This window comes from Manis javanica, chromosome 11 (assembly GCF_040802235.1).
Source record: "Manis javanica isolate MJ-LG chromosome 11, MJ_LKY, whole genome shotgun sequence".
Classification (NCBI taxonomy): domain Eukaryota; kingdom Metazoa; phylum Chordata; class Mammalia; order Pholidota; family Manidae; genus Manis; species Manis javanica.
Window position 1 is genome coordinate 22,634,506 of NC_133166.1, and position 22,159 is coordinate 22,656,664.

The window sequence follows — 22,159 nt, forward strand, 5'->3', positions numbered from 1 at the left end:
GTTACTCCCAGGTCCTGAGATTCATCGTACACACGGGGTGCTGGGGAACCACGGGTCACACCCGGTGGCGGGGGACGGGGACTGTGCTGGGGAAACTAGGGGAGGGGAGAGGCAGCCGGGCCCTGAAGATACAGGGCAGGGTCATGTGGCTTTCAGGACAAGTCAGAACAGGAGACTTCGGCTCCGGCTCCGGTGGCCCTCCCCCTCAGCTGCCTCGCCTGCGCAGCGCCACCACAATCCTTCCGCCCCCGGGCGCTCCAGCTTCTGGGTCTCAGCAGTCCAAAGGCTCTTTCTCTCCACTCCTCAGCCTCCGTCCCTCCTCTGTGCCTGTTCCCGGCCTGGTCCCTCTCACTGCCCTGTTTTGTTTCATCTCTCTCCTGGTCTCCTTCGCAAACTCTGTTTCCCTCCATGGCTCATCCTTGCGCCTTCTTTCTCTAGGACTGTCTCTCCTTCTCTGGACCCCCTGTCTCCCTTATCTTTGTCTCCTCTGTCTCTGCCTTGTCCTCATCTCTAGCCCTGCTTTTCTCTTGTGCATATTTCACCTTTGTCTCCATCCCTGTCTCCCTCTCGCACCAGTCTCCAGTTTCTCTCATCCATAGCTCATGCTTGTCTCCATCTGTGTACCTGTCTCTCTCTTGTCCTTTTCTTCATCACAGTCTCTGTCCCTTTCTGACCCTGTCTCCGTCTCTGTCTCTTCTCTCCATCCACGCCCCCATCCCAGGCTCCGTCTCTTCCTCGTCCGTGTCTCCGTCCCCCCTCCAGAGCCGCCTCCTTGGTTCTCGCCGGAATGGGACCTCTCCGGGGGCGGGGCCGAGGGCAAGATCGGAGTAACTCGGTTATCGGGACGAATTGAATTAACTTCACACAAACGCCTCGGGGCCTGGCTCCCCTCCCTTCTGCTGGGCCGCAGGTGGGGAGGCTGGGGAAAGGGGTCGGGACCCTCCAGCCTGGCACGGTGCGTTGAGACCAAAGGTCTGCGCCGGTTTGGGGCGTGATGGGGACTCTAGGGACGGGACCCCGCACAGCCCAACCCTAGACCTCCGGTGTCCTAAGAGGGCAGCGGGGACCTTTTGGGGTGGAGGTAGGGGGTGGATGGGGGTGGGGCCTGGGGTGCCCAGGCCCCGCCCCGCGGAGCTCGCCCCGCCCCCTCCGCGGGGTCCTGAACATTAAAAGGAGCGCGGGCCTGGCGAGGCAGCACTTGCTTTGCATCGGGGCGGAGCGCGGCCGCGACGGGGCGGGCGGACTAGTGGGCGCCCCGAATCGACCACGGGTCCTCAGAACCTGGCGTTCGAACCCCTATCACACGACCCCACCCCGGCCCGGGACCTCGACCCCGACCCGGCCCGGCCCGGCCCCCGCCGCCGCCCCCCGGGCAGATGGACTACTCCTACCTCAATTCGTACGACTCGTGCGTGGCGGCCATGGAGGCGTCCGCCTACGGCGACTTCGGCGCCTGCAGCCAGCCCGGCGGCTTCCAATACAGCCCCCTGCGGCCAGCCTTCCCCGCGGCGGGGCCACCCTGCCCCGCCCTCGGCTCCTCCAACTGCGCGCTTGGGGCGCTACGCGACCACCAGCCTGCGCCCTACTCGGCAGGTGAGCCAAGCCCCAGCCCAACCCTCTCTCTAAATCCTACGGATCCCCTAGCCTCTGCCCTACTCGGCAAGTGGTTGCGACTATCCCCCATGGCCGCCGCTATCCCTGTCTTGGCGAAACCCTTCAACGCCCCCCGCAGGACCCTCTATCCTCTCTGTAAGACGGGGGTCCCCTAGGCAGAGTTGAGCCCCACCTTCTCAATCTTCCCGTTCCTTTCTCGCTGCCACATCCTGTGCCATGCTCTTCTGATCGAGGAAATAGATACCCGGTCTAGCTCCAGGCCCCTCACCAGGCCCTTCCCTCCCCACCTGCAAAGACCGACCACCAAACCTCTCCATCCCCTGTATCCTTGGAAGACGCTTCTGCTCTGCCCAGTCAAACCTCCATCCTTATCATCCCCACCCCACTTCATGTCTGCCTCCCAGCAAGTACTCCTGCCGTAGCTCAGCTGCCCAGATGTGAACCTTCCTAGAGTCGCAGCACCACCAGGTCCCTCGTTCCCAGTTTTGGATCCATCCCTGCAGTGCCGGGACCCTCTTGTGCCACCACAGCCTATTCCATAGCTGGAAGAAAAGGGTGTCCAGGTCGTTAAGCCATTTCGCCATTGCCCCAGAAGACTCCCAGGTAGAGTCCTGCAGAACTCAGAAGCTAACACCCCCACCCCACAGCCAAGCCCCTTGACCCAAGTCCCCATCTGAATGAATACTCAACCGCATGGAGCCTCTCCGCTGTCCCCATCACTCCCACTAGAATCCAGGCTGCTCCACCCATCTCCTTATCTCCTTCCTTCCTGGGAAAGATCACTGGAACCCAAGTAGAAGAGTGTGGCCTGGGGGTGAGGCCGGTTGTGAGACAGGAACCTGGATTTGGAGAAATGAGAACCAGAGATATGGAGCCAGAAACTAGAACAGGGGTGGGAAGATTGGATGGTTTGGGCCAGATTCAAATGGGACTTGCGGAGATGGAGACAAGAAATGGGGAGATAGGCCCAAGAAAAATGGAGTTCTGAGATAGGGGAGATGGGGGCAGGTACAGGGAAATGTGAGCAGGAAAAGATTGGACACCCTGGGAGAAATGGGGACCCAGGGTTGGGGAGGTGGAGGTGAGAATCAGGAGTTAGGGACAGGAATTATAGGAGATGGGACCAAACAAGATTGGAAACAGAGATGAGAAAGGTAGTTTAGGAATGGGGTGTTGGAGACAAAGATTAGGGTAGATAGGACAAAGATAAAGGATATTGGGGGCCCCCTGGAGAATGTGAAGACCTGGACAGGGTTGGAGCTAGGTATGGCAAGTGTCAGAAACACTGTGGAGCAATGGGAACTGGATAGGGTAGATGGAAGATAGGAATGGGAAGAGAGTGAGGGGTAGGCCTGCGGTGAGGTTTGGGGGAGTTGGGACCCAGAGCGAGGTAGCTAGAAGAAGGGCAAAGAAAATGGAGGAACCTGGGTGGGGAGAAATAAGGGCCTTTCTCACTCGGCACAAAGAGAAGAACGGTCCAGAAGGGGGGAGTTGAAGAGAGATAAATGGAGAGGGATGAAGAGGAGAGGGGGACACTTGGAGGAGAATAGACTGTGAGATGGGGCTAAGGACACTTGGCCTGGGAAGGAGAGAAGGCAGAGGAGTAAAGGGGGCATAGTCTGTGTGTGGCAGAGTACACAGCAAGGCTGAAAGGAGGCCGAGGCAGGGGAGTGTCAGTCACCCAGCGGAGGTCCAGAAATGGTTACTGGGGAGGCCCAAGATGTGGTGCGACCTGACAGACAGCCGAGGCAAGGGTGGACAGAGCAGGACCTGAAGTCAAGCGGGCAGACTGGCAGGTAGACTGGTGAGAGGTGGAGGGAACACTGTGGAGGGCCGAAGACAGGTCAGCGGTAGTGACCCGAGGATCAGATTCTGGTTCCTTCGCTGCTGCGCTTGGGCCCCAGGTCTCCCGTGCGCCCTGTCCTCCTTCAACCCTAACGGCTTCATCGAGCGTACGGAAGACGCTCAGTCCAAGACTTGAGAGGAGGAAGCCGAGGGACAACCAAGTCAGGGGTGGGGGAAGGAGAGCGGTCCCGCTCAGCCGGCTGAGCTTGGCCCTTGACTCCCCCCCACCCTCGTTGTTCCCCCTGCCGCACACACCCGTAGTGCCCTACAAGTTCTTCCCGGAGCCGTCGGGCCTGCATGAGAAGCGCAAACAGCGGCGCATCCGCACCACGTTCACGAGCGCGCAGCTCAAGGAGCTGGAGCGAGTCTTCGCCGAGACCCATTACCCCGATATTTACACGCGCGAAGAACTGGCACTCAAGATCGACCTTACTGAGGCTCGCGTGCAGGTGGGTGCTTGCGCGCGTGTGTGCGGGTGTGTGCCCGGAGGGGGCTGGGAGGTTAGTGCCCTGGTGACCCGGGACATAGGGGCCTCACTCCGGCGGCAGACAAGGACATCCCGGAGGCGGACATCTAGGGTGAGGGTCGTGGGCGCCTGCGGAGGTGGTTGGGCAGGAGAGGACCGGCAACGGGCGGAGGCAGTGGGGCCAGGACTTGGCAGACTGGAGGCCCTCGGGAGAACTGAGCGGTTCGGCCCCACAATTTCCCCCCAGTCTCCTTGGTAGGGCCAGGCATGCAGTGATGCTTGGGAAGCCTGGACCGAGGCAGGGTGGGTAGAAGGATATAGCCCCAGGAGGTCTCAGGGCCGAGCGAAGCAAGAGGATTCCGGGGAAGCCAGGCAGCGCCTCCAGGTCCCTAACCCCAGCTCTACAGCAGTGAAACCCCTGAGCCTGGAGAGCCCGGGCTCGGGGCAGGCTCAAGGCCGAGATCCCTGCCAGGGCAGACTCTTGTTGTCTACCTTGCAAATGCGAGTACAAATGTTCAGCTGGCCCGCCTTTACTGGAGAACCTGGACAAAAAGGTTTCGCTATTGCCCTAACCGCTCTCCGCCGCCGTGGGACACTCCAGACAGGAGCTCCGGAGCTTCTTGCAGGAGGCAGTTGGGGTGCTAGGGTTTTGGGTGATGAGAGCGAAGGAGGAGTCCCCTCCAGCAGAGCAAGAACACCGGGAGGCAGCAGGGACTAAGGGTGAGCAAATCCCCAGGGGAAGACCCTAAGGACCTGGAGGAAGGGAAGGGGCAAGTGCAGGGGAGGAGGGGAGCAGAGAGAGACCAGGCGACGAGCCAAGCGGTGTAGGGCCCCGGGGCCAATGTTCGGAAGGCTGAGGGTAATAACCTAACCCGGCCCCTTCGGATGGAGGTCTCGCCCGCACCTTGCGGCCCCGGGCTGACCAGCCCCCTGTGCCCGCAGGTCTGGTTCCAGAACCGCCGGGCCAAGTTCCGCAAACAGGAACGCGCGGCCAGCGCCAAGGGTGTGGCGGGCGCGGCGGGCGCCAAAAAGGGCGAGGCGCGCTGCTCGTCCGAGGACGACGACTCCAAGGAGTCCACGTGCAGCCCCACGCCCGACAGCACCGCGTCGCTGCCGCCGCCGCCCGCGCCCGGCCTGGCTAGCCCGCGCCTGAGCCCCAGCCCGCTGCCCGCCGCCCTGGGCTCCGGGCCTGGCCCCGGCCCCGGGCCTCAGCCGCTCAAGGGCCCCTTGTGGGCAGGCGTGGCGGGCGGTGGGGGCGGCGGGCCGGGCGCGGGCGCGGCCGAGCTGCTTAAGGCCTGGCAGCCGGCGGAACCCGGACCGGGGCCCTTCTCGGGGGTTCTGTCGTCCTTCCACCGGAAGCCCGGCCCCGCCCTTAAGACCAATCTCTTCTAGCTGTCGGACTCTGGAGGCTCCGGGCCAGCCCCCAGAGACGCCCCTGCCCCTCCAGGACCTGATAGGGTCCCTCCCAATCCCGGCCGCCGGCCTGGAAGCCCCGTCCTTCTCTACCCCCACCGTGCCTGACCCGTAAGTGTGCCTCCGGAGACCAAGTCAGGGCCACACTCATCTTCACCCCACCCCCCCACCCAGCACAGCGGGGTACTTCTCACCGGAGACCCTTCTAACTTGGCTTTGTTTGGAACCGGGATCAAATAACGCCTGTCCCTATCACGGTTCTCCAGTGAGGGATCAGAGGAGAAACAGCCAGGCCACCCCCCACCCCAGCTCAGCAGCTGGCTGGCTCACCCCTCACTTTGGGGACCAGCCTACTGCCACCGCCCTCGGGCCCACCCACACTGCCCCCACCCGTGCAAAGGCTGGTCGTCAGTTGGCATAATGAACAGCCTGAAGGGTCCCACCGCCAATTTGTCCCTCGGCGTCCCCTGCAATCCCCAGCAGGTCCAGGGCAGAGGACAGGGCTATTAGAGATGAGTGGAGGGGCTGCCAGGGCAACGGAACAGAGGGGTTTCCTCTTTCCTAATTTTTTTTTTTGTTCTTTTCCTTTGAAAAACTTGTAATTTATTGAGGTGAGTTTTGCTCAATCCAAATAAAACTTAATTTATTGAAGACATCACTCTGGCAACCCTTCAGAGTACCCAGGATGGGGCTAGGCTGCCTGCAATAGCCCAGTCCCCACTTGTGACCAGCGAGGAACACGGGACTGCCACACAACAGCAGCGCAGGTTAATATAGACCAGGAGACAGTGAGAACAGCAAACTGGCACTTTATGGCCGAGATCCTTTCCCTTACCCGCAACTGGCCCCAATATTAAAGTGCCCACCCCCCCCAAACTCACACAGAAACGCTTAAATAAACCCCTAGCCCGGTCCTCGGGCTATTCCTTCATTTCCGGATGGCCACCCCCAGAGTGGGGTTTGGGAGAAGTACTAGGTACTAGCTGAGCGTCCTCCTCCCCCGATGATTCAGGCTTGGGAGATGGGGGGAATAGAAACGGTGATGAAAATGGGGACACAGACGTACCCAAATGGCCCCCATAGGCACCCCTGGGCCTGAGAGGGGGGGTCCAGAAAGGGAAGACAGCACCAGAACAACCAAGGTCCTTCCTAACCACGGCAACTGACCTCCCGAGCCCCAGCTCTAAAAGTGAGGGGCGGGATGTCCTTAGGGCATTCCAAATGATTGGGCAGTGGGGAACAGAGATCCCCAATAAATAGGCAGAGAGGTATTGCCCTGCCCCTCATAACTTTCCAACTCGGGGGTTATGGCTGGACCTTCCTAGAGGGCGAGGACCGCGGGGTTGGCATCTTGGCAATGCTACCGCTATCACTTGCTGAGCTGCAGGGTGTCCAGGAGGAGGCGCTTGTGAGCAGGGTCCTGCACTCCAGCCTCCTCCAGGTCCTCCTCCGTGATGTCGCTGTAGGGGTGAGAGAAACTGGAGATGGGTGAGATGTCCAGAGGGCCCATTGCTCCGCCCCCAGGGGGGCAAACCCACTCCAACCCTCCAGCTCCGCCCCCACCTGAGAAACTCCAGGTCGTCCCAGCCATTGTGCACCAGGCCCTCCTCATAGCGCTCCAAGCCGATGGCCCGCAGCCAGGCGCCCATGCCAGCCTCGCCCAGCCCGCTGGCCCACCCGCCCTGCGGGCACGGAGCCTGAGGGAATACCGCACGTCAGGGGGAGCACAGAGGATACACACACACACACACACACACACACACACACACACACACACACACACACACACGGAGCCTGAGGGAATACCGCACGTCAGGGGGAGCACAGAGGATACACACACACACACACACACACACACACACACACACACACGCACGCACGCACGCACGCACGCACCTGCAGACAGCCACATCTTACCACATGCTTTGGGGGTTGGGGGAGGGAGGCAAGGAGGGGAGCTGATTCATGTGTTCCCCCAACTCTCCAGTGCCCAGCTCAGGGCAGAGGGCACACCACTGAGTAAGCAAAAGGATACTACAGTCTGTGGGCAAGCACACACCTCAGGTACCCACAGACAACCACCCCTGGTTCACACACCTCCTCTGCCAGGTCCTCCTGGATGCTCTCTCGGATGCGAGGTGGAGGGAAGCTGAGAGGCCGGCCATAGTCTGAGGGCAGTCCTCGGGGTGGCTGCAGCTCCAGGGGGCCTGGCAGGAGCACTGGGCGGCCCGGCCCAGCAGGAGCATAGTCCACCTCACTCAGGGTCTTGGCCATCTGCAGCACCGAGCAGGAGCGATCGTCCCCACTGGCCACCTCCCCCAGGAAAGTGCTGGTAGGTGAGGGGCCTGGGGGCAGCGGAGGCCTTGGATGGGCCTTGGGAGGTGGGCCATGGACCTCACCCCCACTGCGGCCCCGGACCACTGGCCCTGGCAAAGGATCCAGGCTGGGGGGCAGGAAGATGGCTGAGTCTGGCAGTGGTGGGGGTGGAAAGTCTGGAGGGGGCAGTGTGCCCCCAGACTCCTCGTCTGATGAACTTCCCTCTCCCACACGGGGGGGCCGGTGGCGTCCCCGCTGTGGAGCAGGCACTGTAATGGCCACTTTGTTCTTGGTGGCAGGTGGGACAGGGGCCCTGGCAGGCGAGGGTGGTTCCGGGGGCAGCAGCTGGTGTGGGACCCCTTCGAGGACGTAGTAGGCAGGGTTATTGAAGCTGTTCTTGGGTGGAGGGGCTGCCACCCCTTCTGGCTCTGGAGCCCCCTCTGGCTTCGACCTGGGTTTGGGAACAGCATAATTAAGTCAGGCCCCAGAAACCCACGTGAAGGTAGTGGGTGCAGTGGAAGGAGAACTGGACTGGGAGTTGGGAAATGTGGGCCCCTTGAACTAGACTTGCATGTGACCTTGAGCACATCATTTTCCCTGTCTGGCCTGGCATCCTCATCTCTGAAATCAGAAAGGAGGAGTTGAATGGATGATCCCTAAACTTCCTTGCCTTACTCACTAAGATTCTCAGATGTTTTATGACTTTGTAATTGTGAAACCTCAGCGTAAAATGGGTGAAAACAGGTGCCAGAAGGCAGGGCAATAAAGGCCTTTAATGAGAATGGCCAGCCAGATTTGGAAAGCTTCCAGAGGCATCTGAAGCCAATCTACTGAGGAATCTTACTCTGGGATTCGGGTCAGTTTTTCTCAAGGGTGGGGATGAAACCAAGGTGACTGATAACAGCTGAAGGTGAGTGAAAAAGCATCAAACAGGTTCTAGGCCTTTTTATTTAAGTTCAAGTGACAATTAGATATAATTAGAAAGCAAGCCTCTATTTCCCAAATTATGATCCACAGAACACTAGTTCCCCAGGATATTAATAGTTATTGTGTGGAAAAGAAGTTTCCTGGCCCATTAAGTTTGGGAAACTATATTCAACAGAGTTGAAAAAGGGTTTCCTTCCTGTGCACATGCCCAGAGCTTTTGGTAATACTGATGTGTACTGGGAATATCTAAGAAAAGAGTCTAGCAAGAACCATTTCCCAAATTCATGTGACCCAAACCCATTTCCAATGGGGAATCTTGCAGCAGTGTTCCACAGAACACACCTAGGGGAATTCTGAGCTGAGGCGTGTGCCTTACATGGAGGGAGCTGTTGCAGAAACAATCATCTCTTGTTCCATTTTCAAGGCAAAGTTGAGAGGAAAGGCTGACTGTGTTCCCTTTGACTTAGAAAGCCACACCTAAGGGAGGCCTGGCTGGCCAAAGCAGCCACAGGCATAGGGCCCAGCACCGCCAGCCACAGGGCAGCAAAGAACCTGAACAGCAGAGGATCCCAGGCTGGCCTTGGGAGCCAAGCATAGAGACAGAAAATTGGGGGATGACAGGTTCCTTCTCTCACCTGGGGATCAAGGGCTCCTCCCGGGGAGCAGCTCGAGGTGGGGCTGGGGGCCTCCCGGTTGGTGGTGGTTTCTCTGGTTCTTCAAATAACTTGGACAGTGGGCAAGAGGCCTCTGTGGGGGCTGGCTTGCGACTCCCTGACCTGCCAGGGGTGCAGAGGGGAGAAGAGATGAAGCAGGGGCTGATCCAAAGTGACTCCCAACACAGCCCCAGCTCACCTGGGCTCCTGGCTGCCTCGGGACATGGAGGGGTTTTTGCTTTTTGCGCCTGCCTCATCCTTATCGATGCTGATCCACTCTAAGGGAGGAAGGGGAAGGAGGCTCAGAGGGGATCTGGGGTCCTCGATCCCACAGACAGCCCTTAGGCCTGCTAGCCCCTTCTTCTGCCAGCTACTCCTCAGGGCAGGCCTATTCCCAGCTGTGGCTACAAAACTTCCAAATATTCCAGGGATCCCAATATGCCCTTCCCACACCTCAGGTCCTCCCCTCCTAGACCTGCCCACACCACCCACCTCGTGCCCCAGAACCCTCCCAGTGGAGCCCCCACCGTAGAGTCGCTCACGGGTGCCCAGGCGCTCTGTGGGCACCCGCACCTTCATGGAGCCACGGATGTTGCCTGTCTCCTCGCCACGGTGGGACAGGAAGGTCAGGAACTGCTGGGCTGTGCTGCCAATCATGGACTTGAGTGCCACCACACACTCCCCTGAAGGGCAGATGAAGCAGACCTACAGGTTACCAAGCCTCTAGGGCCTTGCCTGGCTTTCTGTGCCGTGGGTACCCCTTGCCTCTCACCATAGGATTCGTAGCCATCCATGGACTTGACTGTGAGCAGGAGGTGCTGATCCTGCAGGTACTCAATGTCAGCGAGAATTGGCTTGAGCTGGGGAGCAGAGAGGCCCAGTGAGGAACAATGCCCTACACACCTGCTCCTGCCCCGACACCACTCACCCCTACCTGCAGGCTCATCTGTGCTTGCTCCTACTCAGCACTCCACCCAAATCCTCACTGTAGAAGATGCAGCCCTGCATGAGCTTTCCATAACACTTAGCATTGTAACTAATTTTCTGCATCTCCAATGCTCAATGGCCAGCACAGCACCTGACATTTAGCAAAGGCCCAAGAAGCACTTTTTGAACGAATGAATGAACAAGCTGCAGTTTGGTCTCACACCTCCCAAAAAAGGAAACGCTCTTGTCTTCACTCATGCCCAGCACCCCCTGCCCCCACATGCATGCACTTTGCCAGCTGCACCGCCCGTGCTCTGCCACACCAGTCTCTCTGTGCCCTTCCCCACAAGCCCAGGCCCCATGGCAACTGGCTCACCGTGGGCAGCTGGCGTGAGGACCATTGCACCTTGAGGAAGTTGATGTTGTCACTGCTCTGGGCGTCATTCTCAAAGCTCTTCTTGTACTCTGGAGCGGGGGTGGGGAACACCCAACTGAGCACCGCCTCCCAGCTTCCCTTCCCTCCTAAGCAGGGAGCTGACTGCTCTGGGCACCTTTGGCCTCCCACCCGCCTTGGCCCACACCCAGCCCTGGGCGCTGCCTCTGACCTTCCAGGCAGGTGGAGTAGAACTCAATAAAGAACTTGGTGCGGCTGGCTGTCTTCACAATGGCCTCAATGCTCTCAAACTCAATGTAGGCCTGATCTGAAGTCTTTGAGAGCCCTGAGGGGCAAAGGGAGGAATGCAGACAGGAAGGCTGAGGGTGTAGCAAGAGGAACAGGATGGACTGAACACTGGGATGGGAAATCAGGACCCCTGGAAGAGTAGGAGAGAAGGCCAGGAGGGGCCTCCCCAATCCCAAGCAACCAACAGGGGGATCCCAAGGCCCAGGCCCTGGATGGGGGCAAACAGACAACCCAAGGAAGACCACGTACAAGGAAGCTGGGGACCAGAATGCCTGCAGGGATTGCTTGCCAACAACCCAGCACAGCAGGCACACTCAGATACACATGTGGCTCCAGGCAGACATGGACACACTTACATATTTACATTCCCACATACACAACACACACTGCTGGCCATGTACCTCTCACAACAACCCAGGCACACAGACATCCTCACACATCACTCAGAAATATTCCTGTACATACATGTACATACACACACACACTTAGATATATCCAAGCCTATGCACATTCCCAGGCCACCACCTGTGTCCTCCCAGATGTACGCCATACCCACAAGCACATCCTGAATAGTCACCTTTCTTGGAGATGAACTGAGAAGTAACTCCAACCTCAAATGTCCCAAACACGGGAGAATGGTCGCTGGTGACAATGTCGTCAGTGCAACCTGGGAAGGAGGGATAAGGAGGGTGGCTCAGGGCAAAGCTCTTCACTCTCTGTTCCCACTTCCCAAAGCTGGGCAGAGCTGCGACAGTGACCTCCCAGGATCACCCATCACCCTGTCTGGGGGGCTCTGACCATAGGAATTGCAGATGATGTGGGTCTCGGGGTAGGACTTCCAGAGAATCCGGTCACACCATGAAGGCACGTTGGTCCGGACCTGGGACGGGGGATGGCAGCACGGTCGGGGTTACAGTTGGGAGTTGCTCAGCATGAGCCCTGCCCCTGAGCTGATGAGGCCCCACATCCCACCACACTGGGCCCCAGTATTCCACCTTAGATCCTCACAACACCCAGTATCACCCCAACGCCTCAGAGGGGCTACAGAAGCTAGAGGAGTAACTACAGAGGCTCAGACCCTTGACCACATGCATCCTTGATTCATTGCAGCCCTGGGGAGTCTCCCATTCTCTTCACTCACCCCAGTTGGCTTCTGCTTGTGCCAGGCATACGTGTCCCGAGAACCCCGCTCATAGCGGTAGGTGGGTGGGAAGGAGATCTCCTCTTCACCTAGGGAAGGTAGGGGACAAGTGAGGGCTGGTGCCCGGAAGACCCAGGAACACCATAAGGATGCCAGCCCTCAGACACCTCCTGCTGGGTCCACACTCACTGAATCGAAGGAAGACTTTGTGTTTCTCCCGCTCCAAGTTGAGCTGGTCCACCCTGAGCAGGGGCTCAAACTCCTTCCTGCTGATGTAGTTCAGGATCTCCTGGGATGGGGACACAGAGGCTGGAGATGTTCTCTTGAGCCAGAGACAGAGATGGGAGGGAGCCTAACTGGTCCCACCCCTGATTTCCTACCAGCCGCCATGGGCTCTATTTGCACCTGGATATCCATGTCCAGGCGGTAGTTGAGGTCCCCAAACCAGAAGAGATGAGTGAAACGTAAAGAGATGTCAAAGGCACTGAGCTGCCGATCACCCAGCGAGAGCAGCCGCAGGATGTCCAGGTAGTTCTGGTTCCGCCTAGGGTGGGGGCCAGGGGAGGTCCCCGGGGTCAGGAGTCAGCGACAGGCATAAAAGTAAGTCTCTGGGGTCAGGGATGGGGTAGAGATCAGGGTCCCTGGGGACAAAGGAAGGTGCTGGCAACAAAATCAAGTTCAGGAATAGACAGGGGGTCTTGAATTGGGATGGAGGAGAAGTGGGGGTGGACAGGGATGTATGAGGGTACTGGACTAGGATATGGGAGAGGGAATAGGTCTCAGGTGAACAGGAGATGAGAGTAAAGAGACTATGGGGAAGGCATCCCCTCACCGGGCAGTCTTCTCATTTCCTGAAGTGAGGTGGCAATTCACAAAGCCAAATGAGGTGCCATTGAACATGAAGGAGACACCCACAGCCCCCTTGTTTCCTGTCAGCAACAAGAGAAAGGCCTGAGTCACCTTCAAGGGCTCCCAGCTCTCCCCTCTGCCCCTCAAAGCAGTGGGAAGATCCTCCCAACCGCCCTAGATGCTATGAGGCAGGCAGGCCCCTGAACACACCTTCCCTGGGGGCCACATGGACACATGCAGTCATCTGGATGGCCTGAGTCTGTCTGCATGTGTGAGCAGAGCCCCTGGAGATCACAGGGGATCCCAAAGGTGAAGCTGAAAGGACCTGCAGATTCTGACCAGATTGGGGGGAGCACTGGACTGCAGACCAGGAGACCTGGGCGCTATGCTGGACTCCACCACGTACTAGCTTTGTGACCTTGGAAAGGTTACTCAACCGCTCTGGGTCTGAAGTTTATCATCTATGGAATGGAGGTAATTATCCTGGCCCTACCTCCCTGGTGGGGCTCGAAGAGATTCAGAATACGAATATGCTTTACAAATTTCAGAGCATACTATCTACAGGGAAGCTGAGACCACCCAAAAGGGGAGACCCTGGACTGGACTGGACAGGAAGAAGGAGGCATGGCTGAAGGGACCCTGCCCACCCTGCTCACCCAGGGTGTTGGCGATGCCAGTCTTCACGCTGGATGTACTGACGTGGCTGATGCGGTTCTCATGTTCTGGCTTGACCAGCACTGCCACTTTGATGTTCCACAGTGACTGCATGGCAATCTGGACAGAGGGTGTGGGGTCACCCAGGCCCTGAGCTGGGGCCACTGTCCACAATCCCTGCACCCTGGCCTACACTATAGACTATTCTGTCAGTCCTAGGATAGGAAGGTCTGCTCCTACTTTTTCCTGAGGGGCCAGAGAGAAACAGACCTTCCCATAGCATGAAGTACTCAGGTCTGATCTCCTAAAGGATATGCCCATGGACCAGAGGGCGAGTCAGTCAATTAGTGTTGCCTGTGAGGTCAAGCAGGATAGTCTGGAGTGGTGTGTGAGGAGAGGGGACTGGACAAGATGACCCCCCCCTCACCGGGCGGTAATCCAAGTCTGTGAGCTCCTTGAGGCCCCCACGTAGCAGGTCCAGCCACTCTCGATCACCCACTGAGTTCTCCTGGGTCCCAAAGACATAGATGTCGTGCGGTATCGTCACTGTGACCTCATCCAGGGTCTTCCCTAGACCCTTCGATGTAAACCAAGATGTCACACTTTTTGGAGGTGGCACACTTCCTAGAGGTAGAGGGGAAGGGGATGGTCAGGCCCCTACTCTGGGGTTATTCCTTGCTCCCACTGCAACCCCCACCCGGGCCTGACCCATGTTCCAGGTGCCTATGAAGACAGAGATCATGTCAGGCTCATCTTGCTTGGAGTGCTTGTTCTTCATGAGCTGCAGCAGCTGGCAGAAGGCTTCCCGCTTCTGGGGGGATAGCAGCCAGTCAGAGGCCATTGGTGGACAGGAACACCCTCCCCATAGGGATACCCTGCTAGGTAGCAAGTCCCATGAGGAAAGAGTCATGTCTGTCTGGTCCATCACTATATACCCACTACACAAGCACATGACAGATGCTTAATACATGTTCACTGAATGAACATTTAAATCCACCCTCAATATACATACTCTCTGCCCTGTCAGATCCACCCCTTCCCGGAGGGATGACACGACTGCATCCTGTGTTCCCTCTCCTCCCATCCCATGGGGGCTTCTGCAGCCCCCAGGGGCCGAGCTCAGGTTGCTGCTCACCCGGGCGCTGACGAAGATGAAGTCCTTACGCTGTGTCCGATCCTTCTCCTTCTCAAACACGACACCCAGCTTGTTCTGGACTCGCTGGGACTTAATAAGCTGGCGGACTAGGGGATGGAAGCCAGTCACATCAGCTTGAGGCCCAGGGGCTGCCCCACCTACCCCTCCCAGGTGGGACCCTGGCTCACTGCGGTCATGCGTGAAGGTTGTCCAGTCCTCCTGTGAGTCCCGCTGTCTCCGCAGCAGCACCAACCGCCCACCCTCCACGTCCACGCTCAGTGTGAACTTTTGTGACTTCCCAATCTTGGTCAGGTCACCCAGGGTCACATCCAGCTTCACCTGCAGGCCAGGAGTTGGTGAGGCAGTTGAAAAAACGTAGGGGCAGGCAACACTACTTTACCTCCAACTGCCCTTTGCCCCAACAGGTCCCATGTGGGTACCTCAAAGGCCTGCACAGGGATGGTCTTGGCCTTCCGTGTGGATGGCTGCAGCGGAGCTGGAGGTGCTGTGGAACTCATGTCCTGTAAGGCCTTCAGGGCCTGGAGGGGCAAAGGACAGACAAGGTCATGGGATATGCTGAAGACTGGGGCTGGGAGCAGCACAGGTGATGTTGTGGTCAATATTAAACTGTATATTTTGGGTTGAGACCAGTTAGGCCAATGCAGGTGGTCAGGGACTGGTGTCAGGGGTCAGAGGTCCCAAGTCAGAAAGTCAGACCACCTTCTTCTGGATGCCCGACAGGAAATCCTTTAACACCGACAGTTTCAGCACCAGGCTCTCTAGTTCCTGCTCCCCAGTCTGTGGTGGGCTCTGCATGTAGAAAGAATGAAGCTTGTACAGGAGACCACCACGCAGGAGGTCCCACACCTAGCCCCAGAACATGAACGCATTCCCCAGGCATCTTCCCACAGTCCCACCTGCTGCTGCAAGAGGCGGGTCACCATGGGCGAGCTCTGCTGGTCAAACACCTTGGACAGGATCTCCAGGCCCGAAAGGACCTTGTCCACCTCACTAGGGGAGACATCAGGTCAGAGGAACTCCCTACCCTAGCCCAAGAACAGGGAAGGGGGCTGTGTGTGGAGCTTCAGCTTCCACCATGAGGATTCAAGGGTTCAGGTAAGGAAAAGTCAGGAGGCAACAGCTGGTTCCATATTGAAGGCCAGAGGTCAGGGCATTTGCGCAGCAAGGGAGGTGAGGACAGGTGAGAGGTCAGAGTGCAGCACATGGTGTTGGATGTCCCAGGTACCTGTGCAGTCTCCGGCATGAGGTGGCGAGGGTGCGGGTGAGGTGGGGCAGGTTGCTGGCTCCGCCCCGCACAGCCTCCAGGTCCAGCCCGTAGCTACCCTTCAGGTACTCGTGCGAGACAGTGCTCAGCCCATTGGGCGCACTTCAGGGACGGGTTAAGAAGTCAGTGACGGCCTTGCTGACCCTATCCCAGCACCCCCACCCTATTCTTAGAGACGGTACTGGTGGCAATCAGAGTGCCATGGTTCAGGGTGTCTGCCTCTGTGGCTGAGATAGGCTGGGGGTTGTGGTGGGGGCTTTGAAGGTCTCCCTCTCTTTGGTGAGGTCACAGTTCTCAGAGAAGAAAGGGACCTCTTGCTCAGTGGAGGGGTTGAGGTCTTACCTCTCAGCAGCTGGAGTTGTGGGGGTCTCAGGGACTGGTGGGGGGCTGCTGGGCCCCACAGGGGCAGAAATGCTGGTGGAGCCAGAGCGTGGGGGCAGTGGGGGCTTCTCATCCTCCCCATCTGTGGACAAGAGTCAGTGGGGCAGCCATTTGGGCCTTCCACCCTCAGTGAAGTGTGGGGGGCTGCTTTGGCTATCAGAGACTTTCATGAAGTGGGGGTAAAGGGCCCTGACATCACAGTTAGGGACAGGGGGCTCTGCGGGAGAGGCCGGTTGGGAAGATGGGGTGGGAAGAGGCAGGAAGTGTCCGGGGATGGAGACGGGAAGGCATCGGCACACTGCACACCAGGTGGCACCTGAGGCATCACGGTCGTCAGGTGGGTCAGGCTCTCGCTCCCGCTCTACCGGCAGCAGCAGGGCGCACACGAGGCCCTGGTTGGGCTGGACATACAAGCCAATGAGCTCACCCAGGGTCTGGAAGCGGCGCACAGGCACGCCCTGCGAAGTCTGCAGGCCAGCAAGGAGGGGAGAAGGGTCAGCCAGCTGGTCCCACATCACCAGCTGGAATCACAGTCAGGGGTCAGGGTCCCAGTTCCCACCTGCACAGCTAGGAAGTCTTCTCCATCAGGTAGAATGCGGTATGTGTGCACATGCTTCTGATACCTGATGGAAGGCAGGGGTCAGTATCGGTCACCCCTAGGCTGGGGTCTAGGCCCCAAAGCACCCCTCTCCTCCTGCCTCTAGGTGCAGCCCTCAGCCCCTTCAGCTTGGTTTCCCTAAAACCATGTGCCCAGGCTGCACAGGGTTAATGCTGAAGCTAGTCTACTTCTATCCTGCTACTGTTGCCAATAAAGAACAGGAATGACCAGGCCCCCACTCTCCCACCCAGACCTACACACGCTCCACACCCACCACAGGGCCTGGGAAGCAACAGGCAGCTCTTTTGTGGCCTCTACAGCTGTCTAAATAGCCCCTCTGGGCTGTGGTACCAGTCTGGGCCCCCCGCCAGAGTAAGAGTCCTCAGAAACTTGGTGAACCTCTGTTTGTGTGCACAGGAGATGTGCTAACACACATGTGTGCCTGCTGTCTGTGTTTACGCTGGTGTCTGCTCTGCTGGAGTCAGGTATGTCTGGGGCAATTCTACTACTGAGTGTGGGGGTATCACCCTAGGGCTTTCTCCCCACTTTCCCGGACATCAGTAAATTGGTATGACCCAAGGGGACCCCCTATGGGAGACCTGGACCTCTGACAGAGGTGCTGACAGATGGCAGCAACAGCTGAGCAGGTGACAGCTGAGCCAGGCTCCCTGGGGGTGGAACACACCCTCTGCAGGCACACCTCAGGGCAGGTGTGCCCAAGGAAGTCACCCAGGCCACGAGTGTGGGGGCAGGAGAGGGGTCTCCTGACTGCTGACCAGACACAAGCTGTGTGGGTGTCTATGTGTGACCGGCTGTGTTGGTTTGTGGACTGTGGGTCTATGTGTCTAACAATAATAGCATCCTATTAACTGAACTCTGTCTCTGTAACAGGCCAGGTGCTCAGTGTCTACAGATGTGATATCATTTAATCCTCTCATTTGGAGGCAAATGTTATTATAGCCCCATTCTCCAGAAGAGAACACTACGGCTCAAGGAGGAAAAATGATCCACCTAAGGACGTGGACCAAGTAAAAGGAAGGGCTTGGATTTAAAGCCAGGGGAGAGGCCAGGGCCTGTGACCCCGTCTGCTACCTGCTGGAGCAGGGGTTTGTCCTGAATGTTACCCATGTACACCTCAGTGTATAAGGTAAGCAAATATGTTTCAGGTTGCCTACCCTCAAGCTTCTATTGTCATTTCTGATCCCCATTCCCAGGCTCCTAAGACGCAAGAAGTTGCCAGAGTCAGCTGGCAAAGCGGAAGGCCCCACACACAGACAGACCCTTGCCCCACCCATCCCTTCCCCTGGCAATGGAGCCAGGATTCAACCCTTCTGGGACAATAATGTTCCTTACCCAGACACAGGCCCAGCTGTCCCCCTCCCACTTAAGACAGCTGTCCCAGCACCTGCCTCCCTACCCCCCTAATTAGGGGGTGCACTTCAGAGAGGGCTGGGAGGCACAACTCGGATGTACATCTGCCTAGGCTGTCCTGATTTAGTCTCCCACAGTGGGCCTCAGACTTGGGGCATAAGCTGATACTTACAGCATCCCCTTCTCTACAGGTCCACTGCCTAGGCCAGGCTTTCTCAACCCCAGCAATACGGACATTTTAGACTAAATAATTCATTCTTGTCAGGGGCTGTCCTGGGCACTATAGGATATTTTACCAGCATTCCTGGCTTCTGCTCACTAGATGCAGGTAACACCATTCCAGTTGTGACAACCAAAAATGTCTCCAGACTTTGCCAAATGTCCCCTGAAGGGTAAAACTAACCCCAACTGAGAACCACTGGCCTAGGCCACCATATCCCCAAAGATGTGAGGAGAACAGAGGGGTAACCGCCGGAAGGATAGGGGTTTGGTAGGACTCATGGGGCTAAGGAGGATCATACATAACCTAAACAAAGCAGCCCCCAGAACTTCCTACACACTGCCTCCCACTCCTAAGGCCCACAGGAGCCCTCCAGTGTCATAAGCCACAGGGGAGAACTCAGCAAGAAGACTCCAAAACTGAAAGCACGAATTCACCCAACACCACTGCCACACAGGGCTGACGGGCACAGTACCAGGCCCACTGGGAGAGCTGCCACATCTAGCCTCACACTCAGCACCCAGTCAGGGTTAGGTAAGCAGGATGCCCAGGACTCCAGTCCAGAGCCAGCTCTCAACGCACTAACGGAATTCATGAAATAATGACAAGGGCCCATACAACCTCACCCCTTCCTTCTCAATGCCACTCTGCCCCCTACCCCAGCTGCAGGCCCCAGCCTCAGTCCTGGGGACACAGAAAGAACCCCTAAGGAAGCTGCTGGGCATCCTCACACACCCACTAGCCCCAACTGAGCAAGACACCCAATCCCTGTGTAAACAGAACTGCACACAACCCTGGAATGCATATCCTCACCCCTCAGGCCCCTTCTGCCTGGAGGGCGCCTGACAGAGACTCCCTGCAATTTTCCCCATTACAATCACCCTGGCTAGCAGAACCCATATAATCTGCCCTCAAGCCCCAGAAAGTGCCCCCAGACAGGAAGGAAATGCCCCCTGCATCCTTCCTCAGCCCCAGCAAAAAGCGAGCCCCCCACTCTTGGGGGCGCTGGCGTCCCACTGTCCCAGGCCCTCCACTTGCTCAAGGATCTCGGGGCCGTGCCCCCGCACACCGGGAGCCCCAGCCCCACTCACAGGACGCAAAGCGCGAAGGCTCCCGCCACGCTCTCGCTGTCTCGGACCAGGAAGCTGCCATCGCGGCCTGCCCGGGCCAGCAGCTCCTCCGCGGCAGCGCGGCTCAGGTCGCGGTGGTACCAGGCGGGGGCCGGGCTGCCCAGAGCCCCCCCAGGGCCCGTGCCCCCCGGGGCCGGCGCCCCGCACGCCGAAGCCATGACCAATGCAAGGCTCAGAGCCGCCCGCGCCCACCGCCCGGTGCCATCCTCTCCGAGACTCTCGGGGCTGAGGCTGGGGGCCGGGCCGGGGTTCCCGGCCTAAGGATCGACGGTCGGACCAAGCTGGGGAACGGGGCTCCGCGTTCGGCCGCGCAGGCCGGCCGGTTCGTCGCGCAGCCGCCGCCGCCAGCAGCGTCGGCCTCAACTTGAAGAGAAAGAAAAGTTTGTTCAGAGGCTGCGGGGGAGGGGCCGGAGCGCCGTGCAGAGCCGGGCGGCCGACCCCCTCCCCTCGGCCCACAGCCCGGACCGCCCCTGCTCCCTCCTCTTCCCCGCGTGGACGACGCTCCCGCATTCCCGCAGGACCCCGGAACTCCAGGGGTCACCGGCCTCCTTAACCCCGCAATGATCCTGACCCCGCCATGGCCACCGCGAGGAAATCCAGCCTCCAAGCCCCCAAACCCAAGGCCACGTCTTTCCACCCTGCACCCGAACACCAGGATCCTGGCCCCCTCCCCGGAGAATTAGCCCCTTTCAATAATCGCAATGATATGACCCCCAATTCCCATAAACGTCTGATTCCACCTCAAATCCTTTCCATTCGTCACACCTACAGCCTTGCAGGGCCGAGTTCCCGAAACGCGCGAAGATCCAGGGTGAACCTCCTCCCACCCCTCTCCCCATCATCTCAGCACCTCGGACCCCCAACTCCCGTGAAATCCGGTCCCCTCTTAGACCTGAACCCCCAAACTTCACTGGATCCAGCCCGGACAAACCCCACGGGGGGGTCCCCCCATAGAGCTCTGATCCCTCTTCAGTCCCCCATACCAGGCCCAGTGTCCAGGAATCCCCACGCCCCGTCCCCGGCAGCCCTTCTCAGCAGGGTCAGAGCCCTTCCCCCCGCTCGGTCAAGTTCCCTGGCACCATCCCCCATGCCCGCAGGCCCGGGCCTGGAGGGGTTCAGCAGCCCGACACCAGGCCTCCCCTGGCGCTTCTAGAATAAAGTTCCCTGGGCTCCCGACCCCTCCCCGGAGCCGTGGCCGCCGCGTGCAGACCCCCACCTCCTGGGCTACTCCGATGTCCCCTTCCCCGGGGAAGCGGCCCTGGACTCTCAGCGGCCACTTAAGATGGCCATCCGCTGCCGCCGCACCCCCCACCCTTCTCGCCTTCCGCCCCGCCCGCCGCTCCGCCCCCGCGGCTCTCCGCGGAGCCGAGGGTAGCACCCGCGCCCCGCCTCTCGCAGCCTCGGATCTTGATCCCGAAGCCGCTGACCCGCCTAGTGACCTCGGGCAAGTCACGGCACCTCTCGGAGCCTCGCCTTCCCGCTCTGTAAAATGGGGATGTTATGAGGGACGATTCAGTGGAACTGTGCTTGTAAAGCTCTCAGCACAGGGCCTGACACCCAGCAGGCGCTCCTGAGCGGCGGCTATTTTTATTATTAATTAAGGAGTAACGAAGGTGACAGCTGTGTAAACTGTAAAATGCGGCGCTGGAACGAACGGGTATTATTAGCACCCGCCCCCGCCCCAGCTACTCCCTCCAAGTCAACAAACTTAAGCTTTGTGGGCGAAACACCGAACCGATCTAGGGGAGCTCCCTAGACCCGGTGCGCTCAGACCCCCGAGACTCCTTCCCCTCCCTCACTTCTACAAGAGGCACCAAGCCCCCGGAAAGGAGGCGGGGCCCAAAGGAGGGTCTGGCCCGCCCCTTCCCCAAAAAAGACCTAGCCGCTGGCTGCGTCTCTCGGGAGTCCGCTTCCTGCCCCGCCCCTCGGCCCCCAGGCTCCTTAAAGGCGCAGGCCTCCAGCTTGGCTCCCACCGCTGCAAACTCCTTGGCCGCTCTCGGAGGATCCCCTTTAACCTGCGAGAGAACTTTCACTTTGCTGAATTGAACCTGTGTTTAGGTCAGCCCCGACCAGCTCCTTCCTCTGTTTCAAAGATGCACTGACTTAAGCCCAGAGGAAATAAAGCCTAGGACTCTGCAAGAGCAGTGTGGGGGTGTTCCAGGCTAGGTAAGTATAAAGACGAAGAGACCCACCCACACACCCAACAGTGTCTCCATACCCCTTCAGGAAACCTAGTAACTCATCCTCTAATCTGTGTCCGACTTCCCTGCCAGTCTCTCCTCTGGGTAGAGGGAAGGTGAGTCTGCCATGACTGGGGCACTTTGGTGGGGGATGGGGAGAACTTGGACTAGGAATCTTCACACCTGGGTTCTAGTCCAGCTTCATCAAGCAACTGCCAAATGTTCTCACACAGGTATCCGTGCCTTTTTTGGAAATAAGTGGGGATGTAGGCACAAAGACTTACCGTGGGGGAGGTGGGAGCGGTAGCCCAGAGATCAACTCAGGCCCAGTTCCTGGGGGCTGTGCAATCCAGGATAACAGGATAGATACAT

The 22,159-nt window shown here is 58.7% G+C and overlaps 2 protein-coding genes across 7 annotated transcripts; one reads left to right on the forward strand and one right to left on the reverse strand.

The window, feature by feature from the left end:
• Positions 1 to 1,186: 1,186 nt before the first annotated feature.
• PHOX2A (paired like homeobox 2A) lies at positions 1,187 to 5,998 on the forward strand. The gene is made up of 3 exons (XM_017673033.3): positions 1,187 to 1,593; positions 3,721 to 3,908; positions 4,868 to 5,998. Exons 1-3 carry the CDS (start codon positions 1,377 to 1,379, stop codon positions 5,315 to 5,317), a joined length of 855 nt encoding a protein of 284 aa, XP_017528522.2. The 5' UTR covers positions 1,187 to 1,376; the 3' UTR covers positions 5,318 to 5,998.
• A 133-nt stretch (positions 5,999 to 6,131) lies between these two features.
• INPPL1 (inositol polyphosphate phosphatase like 1) lies at positions 6,132 to 20,958 on the reverse strand. Of its 6 annotated transcripts, XM_017673063.3 has the most exons (29): positions 20,824 to 20,958; positions 19,569 to 19,970; positions 16,848 to 16,911; positions 16,605 to 16,755; positions 16,250 to 16,370; positions 15,869 to 16,009; positions 15,540 to 15,633; positions 15,343 to 15,432; positions 15,063 to 15,161; positions 14,811 to 14,961; positions 14,623 to 14,729; positions 14,196 to 14,298; positions 13,915 to 14,111; positions 13,490 to 13,607; positions 12,817 to 12,913; positions 12,390 to 12,528; positions 12,174 to 12,273; positions 11,985 to 12,073; positions 11,642 to 11,723; positions 11,421 to 11,510; positions 10,767 to 10,880; positions 10,538 to 10,626; positions 10,007 to 10,094; positions 9,762 to 9,917; positions 9,434 to 9,512; positions 9,217 to 9,357; positions 7,436 to 8,105; positions 6,902 to 7,035; positions 6,132 to 6,798 (listed from the first exon to the last, which is right to left on the reverse strand). In XM_017673063.3, the coding sequence occupies exons 2-29, from the start codon at positions 19,763 to 19,765 to the stop codon at positions 6,708 to 6,710; spliced, it is 3,792 nt and encodes a 1,263-aa protein (XP_017528552.1). In that variant the 5' UTR covers positions 19,766 to 19,970; positions 20,824 to 20,958; the 3' UTR covers positions 6,132 to 6,707. The 6 variants fall into 6 exon arrangements, with proteins under 6 accessions (XP_017528552.1, XP_073072143.1, XP_073072140.1 ...); XM_073216042.1 differs by having other exon boundaries at positions 9,217 to 9,512; positions 9,808 to 9,917; positions 16,716 to 16,755; XM_073216039.1 differs by having other exon boundaries at positions 9,217 to 9,512; positions 9,808 to 9,917.
• Positions 20,959 to 22,159: the final 1,201 nt, after the last annotated feature.

Coding starts and splice junctions, on each gene's coding strand:
- PHOX2A (XM_017673033.3), top strand. CDS start 1,377: ATGGACTACTCCTACCTCAATTCGTACGACTCGTGCGTGGCGGCCATG. Junction 1,594..3,720: donor GCCTGCGCCCTACTCGGCAG/GTGAGCCAAGCC, acceptor ACACACCCGTAG/TGCCCTACAAGTTCTTCCCG. Junction 3,909..4,867: donor TTACTGAGGCTCGCGTGCAG/GTGGGTGCTTGC, acceptor CTGTGCCCGCAG/GTCTGGTTCCAGAACCGCCG.
- INPPL1 (XM_073216039.1), bottom strand. CDS start 19,765: ATGGCTTCGGCGTGCGGGGCGCCGGCCCCGGGGGGCACGGGCCCTGGG. Junction 15,634..15,868: donor TCATGCCGGAGACTGCACAG/GTACCTGGGACA, acceptor TGTCTCCCCTAG/TGAGGTGGACAAGGTCCTTT. Junction 11,511..11,641: donor CATCATCTGCAATTCCTATG/GTCAGAGCCCCC, acceptor CCTCCTTCCCAG/GTTGCACTGACGACATTGTC.